Source organism: Lissotriton helveticus, chromosome 1_1 (assembly GCF_964261635.1).
Source record: "Lissotriton helveticus chromosome 1_1, aLisHel1.1, whole genome shotgun sequence".
Classification (NCBI taxonomy): Eukaryota; Metazoa; Chordata; class Amphibia; order Caudata; family Salamandridae; genus Lissotriton; species Lissotriton helveticus.
The window spans coordinates 1,393,240,936-1,393,263,150 of record NC_136057.1 but is presented as its reverse complement, the minus strand read 5'-3'; the positions used below and the strand labels follow the sequence as shown (position 1 = coordinate 1,393,263,150).

The following is a 22,215-nucleotide window of genomic DNA, read 5'->3' as shown; positions in this document are numbered from 1 at the left end:
TGTATGTATGTATATGTATGTATATGTATGTATATGTATGTATATGTATGTATGTATATGTATGTATATGTATGTATATGTATGTATATGTATGTATATGTATGTATATGTATATATGTATATATGTGTATATGTATATATATATATATATATATATATATATATATATATATATATATATATATATATATATATATATATATATATATATATATATATATATATATACGTGTAGGGAGAGGTGTAGAGGTAGAGAGGTAGAGTGAGTAGCAGAGAGCGAATAGTAGAGAGTGAGTAGTATAGTGAGTAGCAGAGAGTAGGTAGTAGAGAGTGAGTAGCAGAGAGTGAGTAGCAGAGGGTGTATTAGCTGCAGGACTCCGCCCCCAGGGGCGGGCCATGGCTGACAAAGTCCTGCAGCTGGTCCGGAGTCGCCGACGGACCCGGGAAGGGCGGGTAGTCAGACGGCGACAGTGTAGGCTCTGCCAGAGCTGAGGGGGAGGCACCACCTGCACCCTCAGCCGCGACGGGCTAGGGGAAAGTAGTTGAGCGCTGATGCTTCTTCGACTTCTTGTGCTTCGTCTTACCTCACCCAGAGTGCAAAGATTTGGACCCCGACGAACGATGGTGTTGGCTCCGCGACCGGTCCCTCGACCTCCCACGGAACCGGGACCTTTATCTGCGCGGAGCCGACTGCCGGACTTCAAGCAACTTTCGGGACCGCTACGGTATGGTCTTCGCCGCCATTGTATGATGGTACATCTAATTATGGTGATATGTTTGGTTATCAACATTATGGTTACCACTTTTTACACAAAGCAGCACCCCATGTGCGGTCTATAATTTCACACAATGAGAACATTGCACATCACCACCGAAAGGTAACGCAAAAATATTTGCAGACGTTTGCCTATTTTCCTGGGACTGAGGACCCCCAGTTGGGCCCGCGGGGCCCGACTGGGGGTCCTTGCCCTTCACTGTCGGCAGCTCTGGAGTTGCTGTCTGCTCCGCCCCTGGCGCCACAGGGCCCCCCAGGATCCAGACATGAATCCTGGTCGACTCCGGTTGACCTTGTTACACCTCCACTGGCTTCGACCACACCGGCACCACCTCCGACGTGGCCCCCGGTCTGTGCCTGACATGCAGCAGGAACGGCGTTGCTCGATGCGGATTCGACCGCCGACGGGGCCTATCTACCCCTATGTCCAGCCTCTTTATTTTCTGCCTGTACAGCAACCTTCGGAGGAAGGGGAGGACTGGGAGGGGTCTGATGACCCTCTCACAGCTCAGTGTGAGTATGACCCGGACTGGGCTGAGGGACTGGGAATGCTAGTGGTCTGAATCCAAGTAGTAGTCCGCTCAGAAAGAACCTGTATGGAGGGGCTGAGATGACCCTTGCGTGTTAATGCCACCTGATTTTGCGGGTACTGAGTGGTACAGCTTATTGCAGCTGGTCGGGCAGTATTTGTGTATTGACCAAAGTCACCCCCACTGTTTGTGGATTGAGGGGTGGCCCCAGGAAGAACCCTATCGACCTGATCAGCATACTGTATCCCTTGAATCAGGACCACTTCATTGATGCCCGTTTGAAAGCAGTCTGAAAACCGGACAAATCACGGTGGCAGGGAAATCTTTCAGATAACAGGATAAGTTCGCCACTGAAGCATTACATGCCTCACGAAGAGAAATGTTCTTGCAAACTAAGGAGCTGCTCAAAAGCATCCTCACATTTGGAACCACTAAGGAAAACTTCTGTGTCCCCTTTCCTGCATCTAAACCTGAAAGGTAATGCCCAGTATTCATGCACATAACCTTCCCCTAGTGTTTCATATCTGCCTACTTGGTGATGTTGCAGACAGTATTGGAATTGGAAAGTCGTGACCCGTAGGGTAATATAACCATGTATTATCCAGTCTGAGGATGGTGTCTTCGCCAGGGTAAAAGGTGTAATTGGTGTAATTTTTCAATGTGCAACATGGTATACTTTACATTTCTTTGTGCCATTAATATCGGTCTTTCAGTCAGGTCATATGCAAAAAACAGATTGGTGCTGTTAATATAATGCCACTGCATGTGGCCAGAACGTAATGTTTGAAGTGTCCAACTTAATAACACAATGGGCCGTAGTTGTGATTTCCCATATTGTAAAATAGATCTGTCCTGCTGTATTCAGTCAATTGCAGAAGATACTATGCTGCCCAGTGAATATATCCTGGAAGTTTGTGATCATACCGTTGTCAACCACAGACAAGGCCTTATGTAAATTAATCCCATCAATCTTGCGCAGTCTCTCAGCAGCTTCCTGTTGAGAAACTTTCCACTGTTCGTTTTTTATTGCATACAAGAAGCACTTTTGACGTGGCTTCCGGGGACCTAACAAGAAATGTCTGAGATCCATGTCACCAGAAAGAAGGGACAAGTGTTTCACCTGAGAAAGTGTTAAGGTTTTTTTAGCCAATCAAGGCACAACTTCCTAACACTATATGATGTCCCCACCCCAGTGTTCTGATTGTACATCACGCTTGTCAGGCCTATTGATTTTAAACCCTTGGGTGCTAGCCAGGAATCTATACTGACACTCATTGGTGTCGAAGGGCCAAACCAACTGCCCTTCAAATTGGGATCTGATGAATTGTAGCTGCCTTTACGCAGCATGTGAACTAGTATATCCTCACTTTATCGTGTGTAATGTTGCCAATTTTCAAAATGTGGGAAAGCGAGGTGTGTTCATATCCTGTGTCTCGGCTATTCCAAGGCAGGAAGTCTGTTGAAGAGTTTTGTTCAGGAAAATCATTTGGGGTGGTATGAGGCATACTCTAAACGAGGCCTCAGTTCCCTGAATCTGCCACTCTTTTGTCCCCACAGACAGATTTTGTCTGTCTTTCCAGAAGTTGAAACCCTGTACAGACAATTGGGAAAGAAAGGAAGCAGAGTGTTTGTTAGCATATTTATTTATAATGTAGGTGCAAGCCTATAATAGTAAACGGCTGGGTCTGAGGTGTCAAAACCAGAAAAATAGGCAAACGTCTGTGCAAATATTTTTGAGCTACCTTCCGGTGGTGATGTGCAATGTTCTCATCGTGTGAAATTATCGACAGCACATGGGGTGCTGCTTTGTGTAAAAAGTGGTGACCATAATGTTGATAACCAAACATATCACCATAATTAGATGTACCATCATACAATTCATCAGATAAATATGCAGCCAGTTAAAAATCTGTCAACAAATTATGCACGGTTTCAATGTCCCAATCATCAGAGGAACATACAGAGGTGATGATATAATTTAAAGAAATTTTAAACAAATAAGATCTTTTCAAAAGTTCATTAGGACCATATACATCATATCATACCCTGTCCTGCACTATTCCTACTGGAACTGCTGTCATGTTCACCAGGGACAGGTCCCTTTGTTCAGTGTGATGTGTGTGTGGTTTCAGTATCCAGTTCACAAGTTGTACTACAGAGCGGTCTGGGAGATGGTGTCCATTACGAAGTGGGAAAAAGACAGTCACCAAACCAATCCAAAGGACCAAGATTAGTAGTTGGACTGTAATCCATAGTTGTAACCAAGGAGAATAAAGGTATGTCTCTTTCAGCCAAAGATGGAAAGCGTGCACTTGTAGCTTGAAAGGAAGAGGCAGCGCTGCGGTATCTAGGGTTCACTTGAATCCGATGAGTAGTGTTCATGGTTCACAAAGTAAATTGAGCAAAGGTGGTGCACTGAACATAATACAGGAAGTCCAATTATATTTTCTTTACTCTAGTCTTTTATTTCAAAATCGACAATAGTTCATAAAAACAGCCAACGCGTTTCGTTCCCCAAAACCAGAAGTTTTTGGAACTTCAGTATTGTGCACAACCATCCTGATACCACAGCAGAAAGATAGTGAAGTGGTAACCGATTAGTCCGTCCTCTTGTATCGATTTTTTTGGTTTGTAGTTCACCAAGTAGCCAGATGCCGTTCGGTCTATTTTTGGCAGCTCAGCAGTTTTTGTAGAACTGGGAGATGACTCAATCTCTTGCATTTTCCCTTAAATGCCGTCACTTTTTCTAGATTCCTTCCCTTAGAATTACCCCCAAGTGGGGGGTGGAGCTTGCTTGCGACCTAGATGGCCGCTTGAGCAGAGTGCTCCTTAACACAATCCGTTACATATCCGGCAGCAGCATCGTGTGAGTGACCAGAGACCGCATCCCCTGACCTCCAGAGCTCGGTGGCTGTGATCCCAAGTGCCCCCGACTGCCGTGCTGCCTCTCTGAGCAAAGTTAGAGCGCCTGATGACACCGGCCTGGCTAGGCCACAAGCACCGGCCTAAAGTAGGTGCAGTGGGAGGCGGTCATCCGAGATCGCTGCTGCGAGGAAGCTGGGAGCGGATGGGGACCACCGCTATTCATAAGCGGTGAAATCCCCAACCTGCCAACCCCAACAGGATCTCCCAGTACGTGGCCTCTGTTACCTGACAATTGCACGGAGCTCGGTGCGGTCCGGGGGAGAGCCTTGCTCCGCGGCTCTGATCCTGCGCCGGAGACCCGTGGCTGACGGGGAGTGAGAACAACACACTGAAGTTATTGGGGCTCCTCTGTTATTTCTTCTTCCACTGGGCGCTTTGCGGGCATCCTGAGACGTGCGCCTGTGGCGCCCCCATCCTCTATGATGAGCGGCAGTGGCTCGAGGAGCTCGTCTTTTGCAGACTACATGGCACCCACCATTTTGGACTCTGAGTCCCTAATGCCCTCTGCCTGTGCTGTGGAATTGGGCGGCCTGCCTGGATTGGGTTTGCAGAGCGACTGGTGGGCATACAGTGGTGGCTGTGTGATACGCCGGGAGCGGTGCCTGCTATTGTGATTCCGATAGTCTGGTGCGAGGCTATATTTGGTATTGTTGGTGGCCCTTGTGAGGTGCTGCTCCCTGCCTGAATACTTGCCCTAGCTCGGCATTGCTGGGATCGATGGGCCTCAGCTGCGGGGGCAGCCTGGACTTACCTTCTACGAACTCTAGGCCCCTGTGAGTCGCGTGCTGCGGTGTGGGGCCCTGCGTAAGCTCTGATACTGCCTGTGTGGGAGTTGCCATGAGCTGACCTGGCGGGGGGGGGTCAGGGCTGCTTCTCCCAGTGTTCAGTATCGCAGAGGTTCCTGCCTGGGCGACCAACGTAGGTGCCAACAAAACGCTGTGTGGCCCGGGGGCCTTGAGCTGTGTACCTGAACCCACCCTGGAGAGAGTGCTACCTGTCTGCTGTTTGCTGTTGCCTCAGGCCTGAAGAGTTATCCGGACTGCTCGCTCGGGGTCCCTGATTTGCATAACGAGCCCACTCCCCTCCTGCTGCCCTGACCCCCCCTGGTTGGGGGGAGATCGGACTGTTGAGTGACATGCTGGAGGCTAGGATGGGCAGAGTCCACAGGGCACAACCAAAGCTATTGTTCGAACAGAAAAGGTCCAAGTCCCGAGACACATCCACTGAAGACTCCTCCAGGATGCAGGAGCAACCCGCTTCAGGACATCCGCGGCATGCTAGTGGCTATGGAAAAGAGCCTGCAGAGTGGTATCTCAGCCCTTGGCATTAAGATGGATGCATTATCCTACAGAATGGATCGTATGGCTAAAAGGTTTGACAAGCATGCCGAGAGGCTAGATATATCAGAGTGAATGCTGACTGAAGCGGAGGAAGCACACCCCACACTTGACTCTGAACATAAACAACTTGGCACGGTGATGCGGATTTTGCAGGAAAAAACCGAAGACATAGAAGCACGTTGACGGTACTGCAACCTCAGATTCAAACTGGTAATATGGAGCAATTCACAGAGAACCTTTTGAAGACTGCTGGGCAAGGACTCGTTTTCCGCCATGTTTGTGGTGGAAAAAGCGCACCGTTCCTTGGGGCCCCGGCCGCCACCGGGGGCGAACCCCCCCCCCCCCCCCCCCCCCCCCGCCCAATCATCGCAAAACTTCTCAACTATCGTGATCGGGATGTGGTGCTGAAGCTGGCGAAGGAAATGCAGCCTTTGGGGTTTGAAGGTTCCACAATCTCTATTCCCGTACTTTACGATCTGGGTCAAGGAGGCACGCCAACAGTTCGCCGCAATGAAGAAACAGCTCTGCGATCTTGGTGTGGATTATGCCATGCTTTACCCAGCAAAGCTGTGTCAACAGGCAGGGTCGATCCCACATCTGTGGGTTTGGAAGCCGAAAGGGAAGAACCGTAACCAAGTTGGGGATGGTCTGCTGTGGGAGGGGGGTTGGTGGGGTTTGAGAAGCACTTGAATGTTATTGCAGATTGATGTTTTCTATCAGCATATAAATGGTGAGTGAATATTGCCTACCATACAGATCATATTGTGGGGTCCGACCAAACAAGTGCAATGGTGGTACCTAGTAATGTCAGTAAGAACTTACCAGTTGGTGCTCTCCGAGCGTTCACATGGAATGTATGGGGTCTTAATGACTATAGGAAACTCCGTAAGGTATTACACAGTTTACAAAATCATGCTATAGATGTTGCCTTGCTGCAGGAAACGCATCTTCCCCTCAACAGTCCCCTCCTGCGCAGCAGGGGCCTACACGACAACATACATGCCTTAGGTTTTACTACACACGCCAGAGGGGTGATTTCATGGGTTAACCCCAAATCTCCCTATACTCTAGTTCCGCTTGACTCCGACAGACGGCAAATATACAATATCTAGATGTCAGGGGAAGGGCATTGATATAGTATTTGTGAACATCTATGGTCCCAATTACGACTGTCCCGAATGTTTGACTCGCTAGTGTCTGCAGCCAACAAATGCAGGAAAAGCCTGTTCCTCTGGGAAGTGGATCTAAATCTGGTCAGAAATGCACATTTGGATCGATCGGGGGTCCCAAGAGACCCCTCTGTGGCTGCTAGGGCGTTGGAGAGCGCTATGCCTGCGCCATGTTTGGCGCTCGAGATTTCCACATACGGGGGGGGTTACACACATTACTCTGCTTATTATAACCTACATACTAGGATTTATTATCGTTTGGCATCCATGTCCCTTTATGATACCGTTAGGGAGTGTAGGGTCCTCCCTCGTACTCTGACCATTCCCCCCTGATGATAGTGATAGCTACCCTCAAGAAGTGTAAGCTGCCATTCACCTGGCAATTCCCTCCCTATTCACTACTGGACTCTGCCTTCAAGGCTGAGCTAGCGGAGGCTATCAAGACGTTCTTTACCACTAATGTGGTTCTGTGGACAGTTTCCAAGTGATCTGGGAGACCTTTAAGGTTTACATTCGTGGTATAGCTATGTCCAAGCACTCTGGGGTTCTCCATGACATTCGCCAATGCCTGGCTGATTTAGAAAGTAAACTGGGAGTATTGGAATAGCAATAGTTGGTACATGCGGATGACGCAGTGTCTTCGGAAATTAAGACGCTTTTAGAGGAATATCACGAGGCAGCGGATGCTGAACTTAAACACTTAGGAGTGTTACGAGCATTGATCTCTCTGCACATTCAGACTGATGGTGATCTTTTCCACAACGGCGTGGTTAAACAATGGGAGGATTTGGGGAAGTGGGAGCCCCCCTCATACCCTACTGCAACAATTCCAATTCCATAGGACGAGACATGCCTTACGTGACATATTTGGGGGAAGACCTCTTAGAGCCTCCTGAGGTCACGGAATTAACCTATGCTATTAAAGCCAAATCGCCCAGCAAGAATGCTTCCAATATTTATAAGATTGCTATGTCCCACAGGGTAACTCTAAGGCCAGGTTAGACTGGCAACGAGACTTACAGCAACCGATCGATGACGCTATGAGGGCATTTTGTTGCACCAGTACACGTTGCATCTCGCTAAATGGCAAGCACAGACTTATCCACTTTAAATATCTCAATAGGGCCTATTTCACACCGGAGAGATTACACAGATACAGGTTGAGGGAAACTTCTGCTTGCACAGATGCGCGGAACAAGGGCGGACTTTTTACACTTAGCCTGGTCATGTCCAAGGTAACACAATTTTTGGGAACTGGTCTTTAGTGAGCTGGCAAAAATAACTGATTCGGGACTCCCCCTGGACCCTGCACTGGCCATGCTGGGTTATTCTAAAAAGATCCCCTGAGGGAGGCGCAGACTGATAGACATTGGTCTTCTAGCAAAACGTAGAGTAGCGATCAATTGGCTTCGCGGCCCCCTCCCCTACTATGACACAGTGGTCACATGACATGCTCTTTTGCAGTAAGCAGACGGAAAATGTCAGCAATCTACTCCCCCCTAGGAGTCGGCCCAAAAATATTTGGGGACTTTATACGACATGCATATCTGCCAGAGGATCGGATCAGTCTGAGACTGATTGCGACTCGACCTTGCACGTCCAAACACCACCTGCTGACTGATCCCCCTTGAGACCTTATTGGGCAGGCACAATGACTGTTAAGTCGGGGTCCTTCCCGCACATATGCTTCTAATGTTTCGCTCTGAAGATGCTGAAAGCAAGATCACCACAGTTATCAGTACAGTATATTGTAATTACTCACATAGACATGTTGAATTGTACTTGATCTGTTTGTATTCAATTGTACACCATGTGCTCACTATACAGTGGTCAGGATGTTGCATCTTGCTGCTTGTATGATCTGTAAAAGTTTGATAAATTAAAAAAAAAAATTTGAAAAGAATTACCCCCAATCGTCGGACTGGATCCGGAGAATTTTTTCTTTGCGGTACCCCTGCGTGTCAGTAGGTGGGGTCACTTGAGTCCGTGGTGTCATGGTCACCGGAATGACGTTGCGGTGCCTACTCAGACACCGCCCATGTGCGCTGATGTAGTCTTTTTTTCCATGCCAGCCTAACACAGATCCGGAGAGAGCGATCCCTAGTCATACTTTGACTAACCCTTTTTGATGTTTTGTCGACTTCCATTTCGAGTCTTCAACTCCTGGTGCGCGAGGGATGTCCCAACGCAGGACCTGGTTCAATCCTTGCGACTCCGGTCACAAGCTTATGTCTGTGATGGATCTGCACCTCATGTGTCTTTGGTGTCTGGAGCGCGACCAAGACTCAGTTGTGCTCCTACTGCCGGGACATGAATCCTAAGTCTTTATGGGAGCAGCCCTGAAAGTTACTGGAGGCCCGGGGGTCGACTCCGTGTCGTTCCTGATCTCGTTTGAGATGATGGTCGCGAGGCAGCTGCGGATCCCCATACCTCGTAGTACTCAAGTCTTAGAGGTCTTCGGGTAATTCCGAGAAGACGACTAAGCAGAAGCACCAGCGTTCTTCGCCGCCTTCACGTCCGTTGACCGACGTGGGACTCTGAGCGTCGCTCCAAGGCTCCGTCCCTGGTGCCTACTTCAGGGACGACTCCGCGCCTCCCCCATTTCTTGGAGCCGGAGGGTCTCCTGCCCAACTCCGCAAGTTCTACAAGACACTCCACCTCATCTTTGGGCAGCCCGACTCTGCCAGCGCACCTTCGGGCCCTGCGGGGTCAGTCACGGGCCCTGGGCCTTTGATGCCGGTGGCTCTGGCCCCGGTGCCGGATGGCCCCCGCGGATCCAGACACCAGTCAGTCTAACTCGACCTAACTGTAGACGACGCCCCTGATGCCGACCGTACCCTCGGCCGTCGCTATCCCCATCCTAGCCCCAGGGATGGACCCAAAGCCAGACTGACGTCAAACGATGTCTGATTCGATGCCAGCGGGTACTTTTGTTGCCCTGTTCATCCCTGGTGTTCCCTACCACCCAGATGGTGGTGATGAGGACTGGGAGGGGTCGCTGGACCCTTTAGCAGACCAGCTGGAAGAACCGGACTGGAGAGAGGACCTGGATGACGCCAATGGTCTGGACACTTCTCCAGACCTTGCCATGCTTTCTCCCCCTACCCTGGCTACGGAGGAGGGAGCGTCCTACCCTGTGGTGGTGCGGAAGGCGGGTGAGGTCTTGGGCCTTGAGCTCCCTTCAGTGGAAGTCCGGACTAACCTCCTAACAGGTGCTTCAGCCTGCGTCGTCCTCATCTGAACCCCATCTGCCCTTCATAGAAGCCCTCAATGACGTGCTCCTGGGCACCTGGTCCAGGCCCAGCACAGGGGCTCCTATGGAAAGGACGATTGCCTGCTGCAGTTGCCCCGCTCCGGGAGACCCAGTTTACCTCACCCAACATCCTTTCCCTAGAGATTTGTGGTCCAAACCTCTTCTTCAAAGGGCACTTTCCCTTCTGCTGTTCCAGATAGGGAATCCAAGAAGCTGGATCACTTTGGGAAGTGCTTGATTTCTACCTCCAGCTTTGCACTGCGGTCCATAAATACCACATGCCTCCTGGGCCGATACTCCTGCACCATCTGGGATACAGTCACGCAGGTGCTGCTTCAGTGCCCCAAGGAGCCCGGGCTGGTCTCTCCCAGGCAGTGGCAGATGAGAGAGATGCAGCCAAATTCAAAGTCTGATGTGGACCGGATACTACTGACTTACTAGGCACAACGATTGCCATATCAGTAGCCCTTAGGCGCTATGCTGGGTTGAGGACAACTGGCTTTTCGGGGGATGTCCGGTCAACTTTGCTGGACATGACTGAAGATGCTGTACCTTCCAGACTACCCCAGTCTGCTTTTCGCCCCTTTTGTGGCTACTGCGGGTGCCCAGCCACGTCCGGCCCAGCCTAGCCACTGGTTCATGCAACCTGCCCATCCTCTGCGTGGTGGGTCCCAGCAACCTCACAGGTTGTGGAAGCCAGCAGGCGGGCCAGTCCAGCCTCCCAGCCCTCACACTCCCCTGCTGCAGCCTCCAAACCCTCCTAGTCTGATGTTTCAGGCCCATCAACAGCCAGTGGGGTGGGCAAATTCGCCATCACCTCCTCCACTGGCAATCCATCACGTCAGACAGGTGGGATTTGTAAATAGTCCGTAGGGGCTACTCCCTCCCCTTCGAGACTACCCCAACCTCCTTGCCACCAACTTCTGATCGCATGTCGGAGGATCATTCGCCAGGCAGTTGCAGCTCTCTTGGCCAAGGGAGCTATAGAGAGGTCCCTGGGCCAGAAGTAGGTTATAGTTGCTATTCCCACTACCTTCTTGTGCCCAATAAGTACAAAGGTCTGCGTCCAATTCTAGACCTCAGGGCCCTCAACCGCTTCAGGTCCTGTCTGCCCTTCCCCCTGGAGACTGAATGATGGCACTGGGCTTGCAGGGCGCCTATTTCCATATTCCCGTCCTGCCAGCCCACCGACGCGATCTATGGTACACTGTAGGCCACTAGCATTTTCAGTTCACCGTGCTCCCCTTTTGCCTTTCAAGTGCCCCGCAGATGTTCACGAAAGTGATGGCGGGGGTCCCAGCTCATCTGCGCAGATCAGGGGTTCCAGTCTTCCCTCTATCTCGATGACTGGTTGTTGAAGGCGAGCTCGCCCCAGGCTGTGGTGTCCTACCTCCAGACTACTGTGGACCACCTGCACTCCCTGGGGTTCATAATCAACGTGCCGAAGTCACAACTGATTCCCTCTCAGACGCTCCTTATTCAGAGCTGTTCTGCACACACCGTAGTTTTGGCCCGATCAACCCAAGCATAGAGGTTGAGATATTCGGGCTATGATACCGATGTTTCAGCCCTTATCCTGTATTTCGCTGAGAATAACCCTGCGGCTACTGGACTTCATGGCCTCCTGCATCCTGCTGGTGGATCATTCCAGATGGCATATGGAGGCCCTGCTGTGGGACCTGAAGTTCCAGAGGGCATCAGGGGAATCTTTCCTACCACGTCCGGATCGTGGAGGGAACGGCAGAACAACTGCAGCGGTGGGTAACAAACACAACTTGGGTTAGAGGCAGATTCCTCTCCCTTACCCAACCAGACCGAACAGTGGTGACAGATGCTTCATTCCTTAGATGAGGTGGACATCAGAGACTCCATATCAACCTGTTGGAGCTCCGGTAAACCGCCTGGCACTGAAAGCATTCCTCCCCTCTCTCAAAGGGAAAGTGGTGCAGCAAAGGCTGTGGATCCCCTTTCTGCCCCTCTTTCAGAGGTTATCTTGTTTATACTGTCTTTGGCCTTGCAGGACTCTGCCCTTGCCACTCTTAAAGGCTATCTTGCAGCTATCTCTGCTTTCATTTGACTGCCGTATCAGCCCTTATTATTCAAGTCCCCTATTGTATAGATTCTTTGAGGGCATTCATCTTTCCTCCATCTCCTTTCATAATGCCCCAGTGGGACTTGAATCTTGTTCTTACTTACCTTATATATTGTCCCTTTGAGCCCTTTCACAACTGTCCTCTCTGGCTCACTCTGAAAACTGCCTTCCTTTTTGCCATCACCTCTGCACGCAAGGTGAGTAAGCTTCAGGCTCTATCTTCCAAGTCCCCTTCTCTGTACATCCGGACAAAGTGGTGCCGAGGGCAAGGCCCTTGTTCCTTCCTAAAGTGGTTACACCTTTTCACATGGGAAAAATGTGGGCACGGTGATAGTTTGTCCTACCTCTGGCACCCTTCCAAGGAGGAGGACAGACTCCACCATCTGGACCTTATGCATGTGCTGTCTTTCTACCTTGACCGCACAAAACCTTTCCGGTGGATGATCAACTCTTCGTTGGCTTTGTAGGTGCCAAAAAAGGTCGGGCTGTTCAAAAGCGTACCATCTCTTGGTGGGTTGTCCTTTGAATTAAAGTCTGTTACGCTTAAGAGAAAAAGGAACCTCCAGTGGGGCTGCATGCTCATACCAGTAGGGCTACAGCAGCAACCACCGTTTTGGCACGTGGAGTCCCACTTTTTGACATATGCCAGGCGGCCACGTGGGCATCTTTGCACACTTTCACCAGACATTACTGCCTGGACAGCCAAGTCTGCAGGGACGGCTATTTTGCCCGTTCTGTCCTCCAGGACTTTCTGGTCTGAACTTAGATTGCAGACCCACCACCAGGGATAGTATTGCTGGGATATCTATTCTAAGGTAAGGAATCTACAACGGTCTCTTTCAGATGAACCAGTTACTTACCTTCGCCAACAATTTCAGATGAACCAGTTACTTACCTTCGCTAACAATATATATGTAAGAGACTTAGGTTAGTTGTAGATTCCTTAATGTGCCACCCATCCGCCCCGCAATGAAACTGACTTGTAGGGATAGGGACTCCCTTACAGGGGCCCTAGTTGTGGTGCACCAGTAATCCGTGTCTTTCATGGCTCTGCGCTTCTGGCGTGGAAATTTGTGTCAGAACTGACATCAGCTTGCAGGGTAGGCATGTGACGTCATTCTGATGACCACGATGCCAACAACTAACGCGGAGTCTATCAACATCCCCTACCGATGCGCAGTGGTACTGCTAAGAAAATATTCTCCGTATCCAGTATGACACCTGGGGGTAATTCTAAGTTAAGGAATCTACAACTACCCTATGTCTCTTACCGAAGGTAAGTAATTTGTTCTTCTGTACTATTGGACTGTATAGTTGTAGTTGTTTCTACAAGAAGAAGAAATACTTCATTTTTTACTGATTCTTTTTGGAGAGGGGAATCTTCTTTAGTTATTGAAGCTTCCATCTGCACTTCCTGGATGGTAGAAAGAGGAGTGTGGTGGCTACTCAAGAGTCCACGTGGCCTACTGTTGGGAAAAGGACACATAGTGTAGTTCGATCAGATCAATGGAGACAAATCTGTTGCATGGTCAATCGGCAAGGGGTGGAAGAAGTACAGTTCTAGTACTTTAAAAAGGCAGAACAGGTACAGGTAAGATGGCCCAAATGTGTTCCTGTCCACATTTTCATCTCTGACCAGGTCCCCAACTTTCAGGACCCTTGCAGGTCTTGCCAGAACCACCTTCACTTTCCCTTGTTTTACTTAGATGTTGCTTTGTGCGCCCTGAAAAACAGCCAAACTTTATTTGATGTCAAATGGTGTTTCCGCCGCCACTGCGCTTCCCTTATCAAGGACTGGTATAAACATTCTCACTTCAAACAGGATTTCATATGGAGTGTGACCACCCAGGGATTTTCTGGTCATGTTAAGTGCCCTCTGGACCCCCACATAGGTGATGGACCCAGCTGCGACTTGAGCCTAGTACTCTAGCTGTTAAGGACTGCTTTAAGTCATGGTTTTTGCTCTCAACTACCCAATTTCCTTCAGGATGGTAGGGGCAGGAGTACCGCAAGGTCACACCCAAACTTCCCATGGCTGCTTTGTAAGCCCGAGAGCTAAACGCCGGACCCTGGTCGGAATGTAGCATGCCAATGGTGTATCTAGAACAGTTGGGGTGTCCGCCGACCACTGTAGCCATACCCACAGGAATCTGGAGCATTAATCAACTGCCACCAAGATGTACTTGTAAGCCCCGTTTAAGGGTAAGGGGCTGCAGTGATCCAAATACACAGGCCAAAGGCTTGTCAGAGATCATTAGAGGTGTATGTCCTAAAATGGAACCATTCATCTGCTGGCAGAGGTCACATCTGAAGACAAAGTCCTAGTCTATTTAAAAGACCAGGCCACCAATAGCGCGGCTTCAATAACATTCTAGCAGTACTACGTGTGTGTGCTGAACCCAGACCCTAATGTGCAGCTAATATTAAACCCAATCTGTGATCAGTGTTTGGTATAACTCTTCCCCCTGCCCCCACTACTGGAATCTGAGCATCCGGTAAATGTTGTGCATATAACTTGTAGGAGTACTTGCGTGGAAAGCCTTTCGGCTGGTGGGTGTCGTTGCATGCAGCATTGACAGCCACCATGATGTCTGTCTAATCTCGTACTAGAACAAATGATTGCAGCAAAAGCAGCAATGGGAACTGTTGCCTTAGTGGCTTCATTAGCCATGGAATTCCCTGCAACATGAACGCCAAAACATTGACGACTCAATGTGTGAGTTGCATGAGCCTGTGTCAAGCATGGTTTCAGCTTTGCCACTTGCATGTTGTGCTTGATTGTGCAACCCTTGGAATCTCGAAATCCATTCTGTCCCCAGTAGTGAAGTCTTTACCAGATGGAAATATCCATCATGCATGCGCCCCTTTACGATTTCGCATGCTGCGGAATATTGGTATCTGGTTCCTCCGGCAAACTGAGCAGACCCATCAGTGTAGATTATGTAATCCTATTGATCTTGAAGCATTATTTCATTTGACAGAGGATGTTATTCTTTGCGCTGCAAAAATGCTTGTGTTTGTAATGTAGAATCCATTCTGTATTCTACATATGTTGCAGGGAGAGAGTTAGCCCATTGTATCTATTGTGGATGTTTAGCTTTTAGAACGCTCGCCTTTGTAACGGCCTTTAAGGTCGGTACCGGGGTAACCACAACTATGCCCTTCCCCTGTGCTAGTTCGTTTCCCCCCTATTCCCCTCCCTATCCCCCCAGTATGTACTGCTATGAGAATTATCTGTTGGTGCAGTGTTTGTGTACAAATGTGATATGTATGCCATAGGTGCTGTATCACCTTCGTTCAAAGTGATGTAGGTGTACCTGGTTAGTCCAGCGACTATGCAAATCAGGTTGGTTGTGTTTACACATGTGTATGTTCATATGTCTAATGTGTTATTTAAAAGTCCAGTCCAGTCTAATCAAATCGTAGAAGGGTTTTACCCATTCTCCGTGATCCAAAATGAATGTTATGGCAAAAAATGTAAAATCCTAAAATGGATTGCAGTCTTTTTTAGTCGTTGGAGGTTGGAGCAACGCACATTTTTCAAAAATAAAATGGCTCGCCAGACTTTTGCCTTCACTTGACGGTTCACATCCTAAATATAAAATGTTATGATCAATTTTGTTAATTTTTTGTATTACATTTGTAGCCCAGGTGAACAAACTCCAGAATTATATGGTCTCCTCTGTCCAAGTGTTTCATTAATTCATCATCTACATGGGACAATGCCTCCTCATCAAAATTTCGAAGTAACTGTTACTCGGGCTGAAAACAGCCCAGGGCTATTCTGAAAATGTGCGAGTAGATGTGTTTAAATGTCTGTAGTCTAATACTAGACTGTATGAATTATCCTGCTTCCTTACAGGAAACTATTACACCTTAGTTTTAAAGTTGTTCTAGGATTTCCCCAACTTGTTTTTTTAGGGTACTGCCTCTGGGGTTGATGAGTTGATTTTAATGGGATTTCATGTTGCTGTGACTCACTTTTCCACCCAGCATGGTTGCGGTATAGTGTAGGAGCTAGCACAAATGCCTATTCCTTGGCCTAAGAATGTTTTTTACTAATTCTGGAATGAGGTTGGAAAAGGCCGGAAAAATTACCATTTCACTGTTTGGGCACTCCATTACCAACTCAGGTGGCCAATCCTTTTCAGCCAAAAGAATATCGTAACCATATGTCAAGTTCTCCCAAAAGAGAGCATTGCTGTCCTGGGTATGTCCCCCACCAACTGGAGCATTATCTCATATAAACGATGTGGGACACTTCTCTTAGCATCCAGTGTTTCCACTTTGATATGCTCACTCAGTTCGACCGCGGCCAGATTATGCATCACGTTCCGGAAGAGCTATTGTGACTTCTGCAGCGCTGTCTAGCATACTCACTGCCCATTCCCTGTTCAGAAGCAGAGTCCTCAGCTGCCTGGGCTTGTCTTATTTTAATCCCAGCTACCTTCTTTTTAAATTGAGGTTTTTGAGTCCTTGATTTGTCTTTTTTTAATGATGTAGTCTTTTAAGTATTGTGATTTCTTCTGTGGTTTCACTTTCTCTTCTGAACTGACTGTCCAACTGTCTCCGGACGCATATCCGATGACGCCAAAGAGGAACATGTATCCTGATACCGGTCAGGCTTTCTAATGTTATCACGATTTCTACGGTTGCATTCCTTAGTCATTTCCTGTTGAGGAGACCGACCCTGTGATTGTAATTTGTTTTGTATTTTTTGTTTTGTTTATTGTCCCATTTCTTCTTTGAAGAGGCGGGTTCTTGCTTAGTTGTCCTTTTCAGAATAACTCTTAACTAGTGAATTGCCAGGTCTGGCTCCCAAATTATCTCTACCTAACGTAGCCTAGGTTTCTTCGAAAAATTATAGGCAATTCCCGCTCCTGCTGTGCAGGAGTGTACTCCCACAGGCATTGGTGTATATAGAATGCTGCTGCCACCCCCTTTGTTACTGGCTGATACAGTGGCAACATTGCTCATTGCTTTCATTCCCTAGTCCAGGGAAGGTGCAGCCCCATACTCTTTCTGTACCTGTTTCAGTACCTCTGGCAAGACAACCAGGGTAGAGGGGGTACCATGTGTTCTGGTATAAATGGCAGCGAAGACTGTTCCTCAAGTGGCACAGTTTTCCGCTGGGGGACCCATCCCCATTGGCACGCAGATAGTCATTATTCTGTGGTTTTTCTGCAGGCCCGTATGGGGGGGAAAAACTGCTTCTAGCTGGCTTTTATTTGTGCTGTCCAGAACGGAGTTTGCTCTTGACTGGTGGGAATCTTTCCCATAACGGGATTCAGTGTTTGTGGGCTGATACCCTTGGTAGCCAATTGGAGTTGTGCAGCTTGAGCAATCCTCGCTGGTTTGACTGAGTGGTCGCATTATGAACTGTAAGATTTCTGTAGATTTTTACAAAATCTCTGTATAGTGTATGCATTTCTGCTGCAGTTATATTAGCTGTGTTAGGATGCGGTGTAAAAGCAGTTAAGACTGGCCATGTCACTCCTTTACTGAGCGGACTGAGTATAAAATTTTCTGTAGTGTGGGGAGGGCGCCTTTAAACCAATTTCTATGATCTTGGTAAGTTAGAGGGATTTCTAGTTCCTCACATGGAGTGTATTCATCTGATGTTCCATCTACGATGTATGTTTGAAACTTGTGTGCGAGCAATTGGGAATTTAACCCAGGAAAATAATACCTCTGATCTGAATGCTTCGTGTGCCTCAACCACAAAGGTAACGTTTCCACCCGTAGCTGGGAGACCATATTGTAACAATTTCAAAGTAACTACATGTCTGCAGTTCTCTTTGTAAAGCTCCTTCTTCCTCAATGTCAGACATTATTTGAAAGAAAAGAAATTAGTGGATGAATTTATGGAGCTGGGGTAAGCACAATGTGGAAAGTTTTATCCTACAAGCTTGAGTAACCTTCAGCCAATACATGGGGTATTCTTACTCAGCTGAGGTGAATTTCCCTACCACCGTCGACGTCTCCAGTTTGAAGGGGAGTAGGAGTCTCTGAGAACACAACTGAACTGCTCCGGTAGAAAGTAAAATAGGAACCCAACCAAAGTTGGCAGCACTTTGTCGTGTAGTTCCATCTAATCCATACGATTTGTGCGTTTGTTGGACAACATTCTTTGGGCAAGGTGCCTAGTCTGATTCCTGGCACCCCGCAGCATATGTTGGCCTAAAGACTAGCTCACAGTTCCACCACGAGCCCTGCTTAACCGAACCGAGAGCGAATGGTTTCTGGCAACAACTTAACATGACAACCATGACCTTCGGGGATTGTGGTAACAGATCTAGAACTTTTTGCTCAGTCACTCGTGCTTACTTGTTATCAGAGAAATAGACAGAGAATACACAATGGGATGCTTTCAATATATTTATTGAACCAAAGTTATTCTTTTATAGTATACATGTGCCGTGATAATCAGTTGAGAGGACCAGATTAAAGTGATTACAAGCGCCAAAAGAGTAAATAGATACTGTTCCACCATGGTGCTAAGACAGTGTATGTATGCAGGCATATAATACAAGGTAGTAATCTGGCATACTCCTACTATGCACGCCCTACTCTGTGTACCTAGAGTGTGTGTAGGTGTATAGCCAAGAATTTCAACCCCTTTGCCTGGCAGAAAAGATTGTAGGACCCCCGTCCTGGTCACTCCTCGCGGAGATGTCAGACCGCTGCGGGGTGAAGCCTCCGCATGCAGGGAGCCTCTGTCAGCTGTAGTGCCTCCTCTACTAATCCTATGAGATGCTTATTTATAATTAAAAGCATCCTTGTGATGTAGGTATAGATTAGTAATGTTATGGATATGTAGATTCCCCTGGCTCCCCACGGATAAAGATAGAACGACATTTGTACATTGTGTGTAAAAGGCCTTGTACTTGTTGTTCGAGGCACCGTGATAGTGTTATGCGAAGCAGGAATTGGCTTCAGAGAAACTAATCCAACATGGTCATGTACATGAATATGTGCAAAAGGGCACCACAATAATGTTGTGCAGAAAAAGAGGGCAATGTAAGGAACTGTGCAACTTTGCTACATGGACCTAACCCAGGCGTTGCTAAATGTGCAGCATTGCTACATAGGCTTAACACTTTAAAGCATCTCACGACCCATTTTTACTAAACCTACTAGTTGGGTCCTCTCCTACAGACACTAATTGAAAGGAACGGGTATTTGATAATATGTAGGCTTTAATCCCGGCAGGCCACATGTAAGTAAAGAACACTATTCTGATAGGCATACAATTTGTTTGAATAAATTCCTACTTCACACTAAAAGCAATACTTATTAGCACACACTAAAGCTGTCTCCATGCGCTGTTAAAAGTACTTATAGTGGACAGACTCAAATCTAGTTTTCGTGTCCTTGGAAGCATGCTAGTTTGAATGGGCGAACTGTGATTCACATCTCTAACTGTGGATGCTTTGGTCTGCCAACTACCTTGCCAAACTGCACTACGAACAATTGCACCAGGCTTGTCAAAGCTATTGATTTTAGGTATTTTTTATGTTGAGGAAAATTTGGACGGAGCACAGGAAACGGAGTAGTGACAAATCGCATATTTCCCCAAGTTCTGCTGTTTTACAGCTCCTCCAGCCCATTATGTCTTGCACGTTGAGGCTGGTGTTACATTTAAACATTCACATCCAACCAACTTCTTTTTTTCTCTGCTGACAGGTGAGGTTGAGAACTGAGATGCAAAAAATTGTGGCCGAGATTGAACAGCTACGCAGGCTCCTGAGAAAAAAAGAACAGACCAAATTGGACATGGCTCACAAAATGACTGAGGCAGAAAAAGCTGATAAAGCAACACGCTCACGTCAAATAGCTTATCTCGAATCCCTGGTGGTAGAGATTGAAAAGAAGTGTCAAGAACCAGCATCGGAACTCTTGAAGGTAAATTACTCCATGATACTGTTCAGTGCTCTGTGTAATGTGTATGTGCGTGCTCAAGTCATTGTGAAAAAGATGTATGATTTTTCAGATGAGTTCTATGTACATTGTGCCTGTGCATGCAGACTGCCTAACAAAATATACAGACTGGTTCTACCTTAGTTGCAGGACACTGTCATAATACAAGGATAGCTGATGGTGTCTTAGGGGGGGTTGAAGCATTTCCGGGTTTTAAGAATAACTATGCGGGATAAACTTACTTACCCTAAATGTGAGCCACTAACCTAATAGATGCCCCTTAAATGTAGCATAAGTCTGGCATTCATGTGTAACCATTTACAAAGGCTTCCAGGGTCACCAATCCCTATGAACTTAATATAGAGCTGGACACTTATAATTTGTGCTTCGAAATGGGTACATGCACTTCCAAGTCTCTTTTGTTAGTGGCTCCTTATTACAACCTTTAATGCTGTCCGTAACTTGAACGTTTGGGCAGAATGTCTACTGCATCTTTCTCCTCAGTTTCTTCTTATTTACATTTGTGTGTGAGAGCAAAAATTCTCATCTTTCAGCTTCCCCCAACTTCAAGACTCCTCCGACAGTAGGTCTTAGCCTAAATAATTGGCAATCACATCCTGGATGGTCACTTACAGGATGACTAGCGTTCTTGCCTTCTGCAGTCAAGGGTCCATTGGGTCTCATTTCTCTAGTACTGCTGAAAATCCACAACTTCACAGCTTGGGTTTACATTCAGGCAGAATCTCTGGATCTATGTGCTTTGACAGAACAATATGCATCCCAAGTGCTCCTCCTGGAATCTTTCCCAGTCCTTTTTAGGTTTTGACTGGCCATGCGCTTTGCGCATGCGCCAAAAAACCTCTTGAGTTGTGTGTGTGGGTCGGGATACGCCCCCTCCTCCGATTGGCTAGCTCCATAAATGGAGGCTAGCCATTGGACGAGGGGCCTGTCCGTCAATGCCAGACCAGATTCGGGGGCGTTCCCGAGATTCTTTGGCTTTTGCCGACGTCACGCGACGTCAGCCAAAAGCCGGGAACGCCCCCGAATCTGGTCCGGCATGGTCACCCTGCCTGACGCTGATCCAGAAGCCCCCCGCTGTGGCTGAAGATAGTGGCCCTCCTCACACGGAGGGATCTGTTGTTGTTTACTGCATGACTGTTGCATGCTTTACTTGCTACAATTCAAACGAGATCCGCATGTGTGTCTCTGACATAAAGGGGAGAGAATGGCATTATTTTGAGCCGGCAGAACGTCCCCAGCGGGTGAGTTATGCTCTCTAAGTTTAGTCGCCTTTCGTTGCTTTTTCGCACTTTTTTTTTTTTTTTTTTTAAGAGGGGATAAGGGAAATAAGTTTCCCTTCAGAACCCACGTGCGTGTGGACGCCCTGCTTGTTGTGCTGCTTACAGGCTTTTGGTGATATTTGCATAAGTCTGGGCTGCCGGTATCTTGTACTCCGGGCTGCTCCTTCTCCGCCCGGCTCTCTGTCGGTCAGGTTCCTGTCTTGTGTCCGTCTGGCCTTTGGCGCGTTCTCGATTCGTGTCAGTGTGTCACGGGGAGGGGTAGGGGAGTGGCCAATGTAGAAGGAAACAAACGACCATGGGTGGGGGGGAAGAAGTGACTCGTGAAATCAATGCGTGATGAAGGCGACTGCCGGAAAGCCCCAGAGGGCAGCAGCGTGCCATTCCACGCAAAGCCGCGGAGAGCAGCCGAACGTGCGGACGTCACTCCCAAAGAGTGACAACTTTCAATAGGACTGCAGAGATTAACGTCTAAAACGGCCGACCTTGAAGCTGGGGAACCAGGTTCGAGTCTGGCGGGAGGCTCAGGCACCCTGTGATTCACTTAATATCCCTGTGCTAAAAAAAAAATCCTAAGAAAAAATAAAATAATAATGTGTCCGGCTGTGATGCAACTGGTGCTCTTGTAAAGCGCTCCGATACCTTCGGGTCGAGTTGGTGCTATATGAAAGTGCAACAACAAAAAACAAATCTGACTGTCTGGTTGAATGAATGCAGGAGCGTACAGCGCAGATACTTGGTTGCACTTCTCTAAATCCAATCTCCCTTTTCAAAACTTGCGAGCGCACAGATACGTGCACCCTATCCCTACTCACCCACATGATAAATAGTCGTCACTGACTCCTAATTGGAACTTACTTGACGGCGGCGAGTTCGAAAAAAAAAACATTATGATCCAACATGTGTTACTCTA

At 47.9% G+C, this 22,215-nt stretch overlaps 1 protein-coding gene across 1 annotated transcript in view; it reads left to right on the top strand.

The window, feature by feature from the left end:
- The window catches only part of LOC144773117 (E3 ubiquitin-protein ligase TRIM39-like), a 391,830-nt gene that overhangs the window by 149,559 nt on the left and 220,056 nt on the right, over nucleotides 1-22,215 (top strand). The window contains exon 4 of the mRNA XM_078657975.1: nucleotides 19,771-19,989. Within this exon, the coding sequence (XP_078514101.1) occupies nucleotides 19,771-19,989 (219 nt within the window). The remainder of the gene's footprint in view (nucleotides 1-19,770; nucleotides 19,990-22,215) is intronic.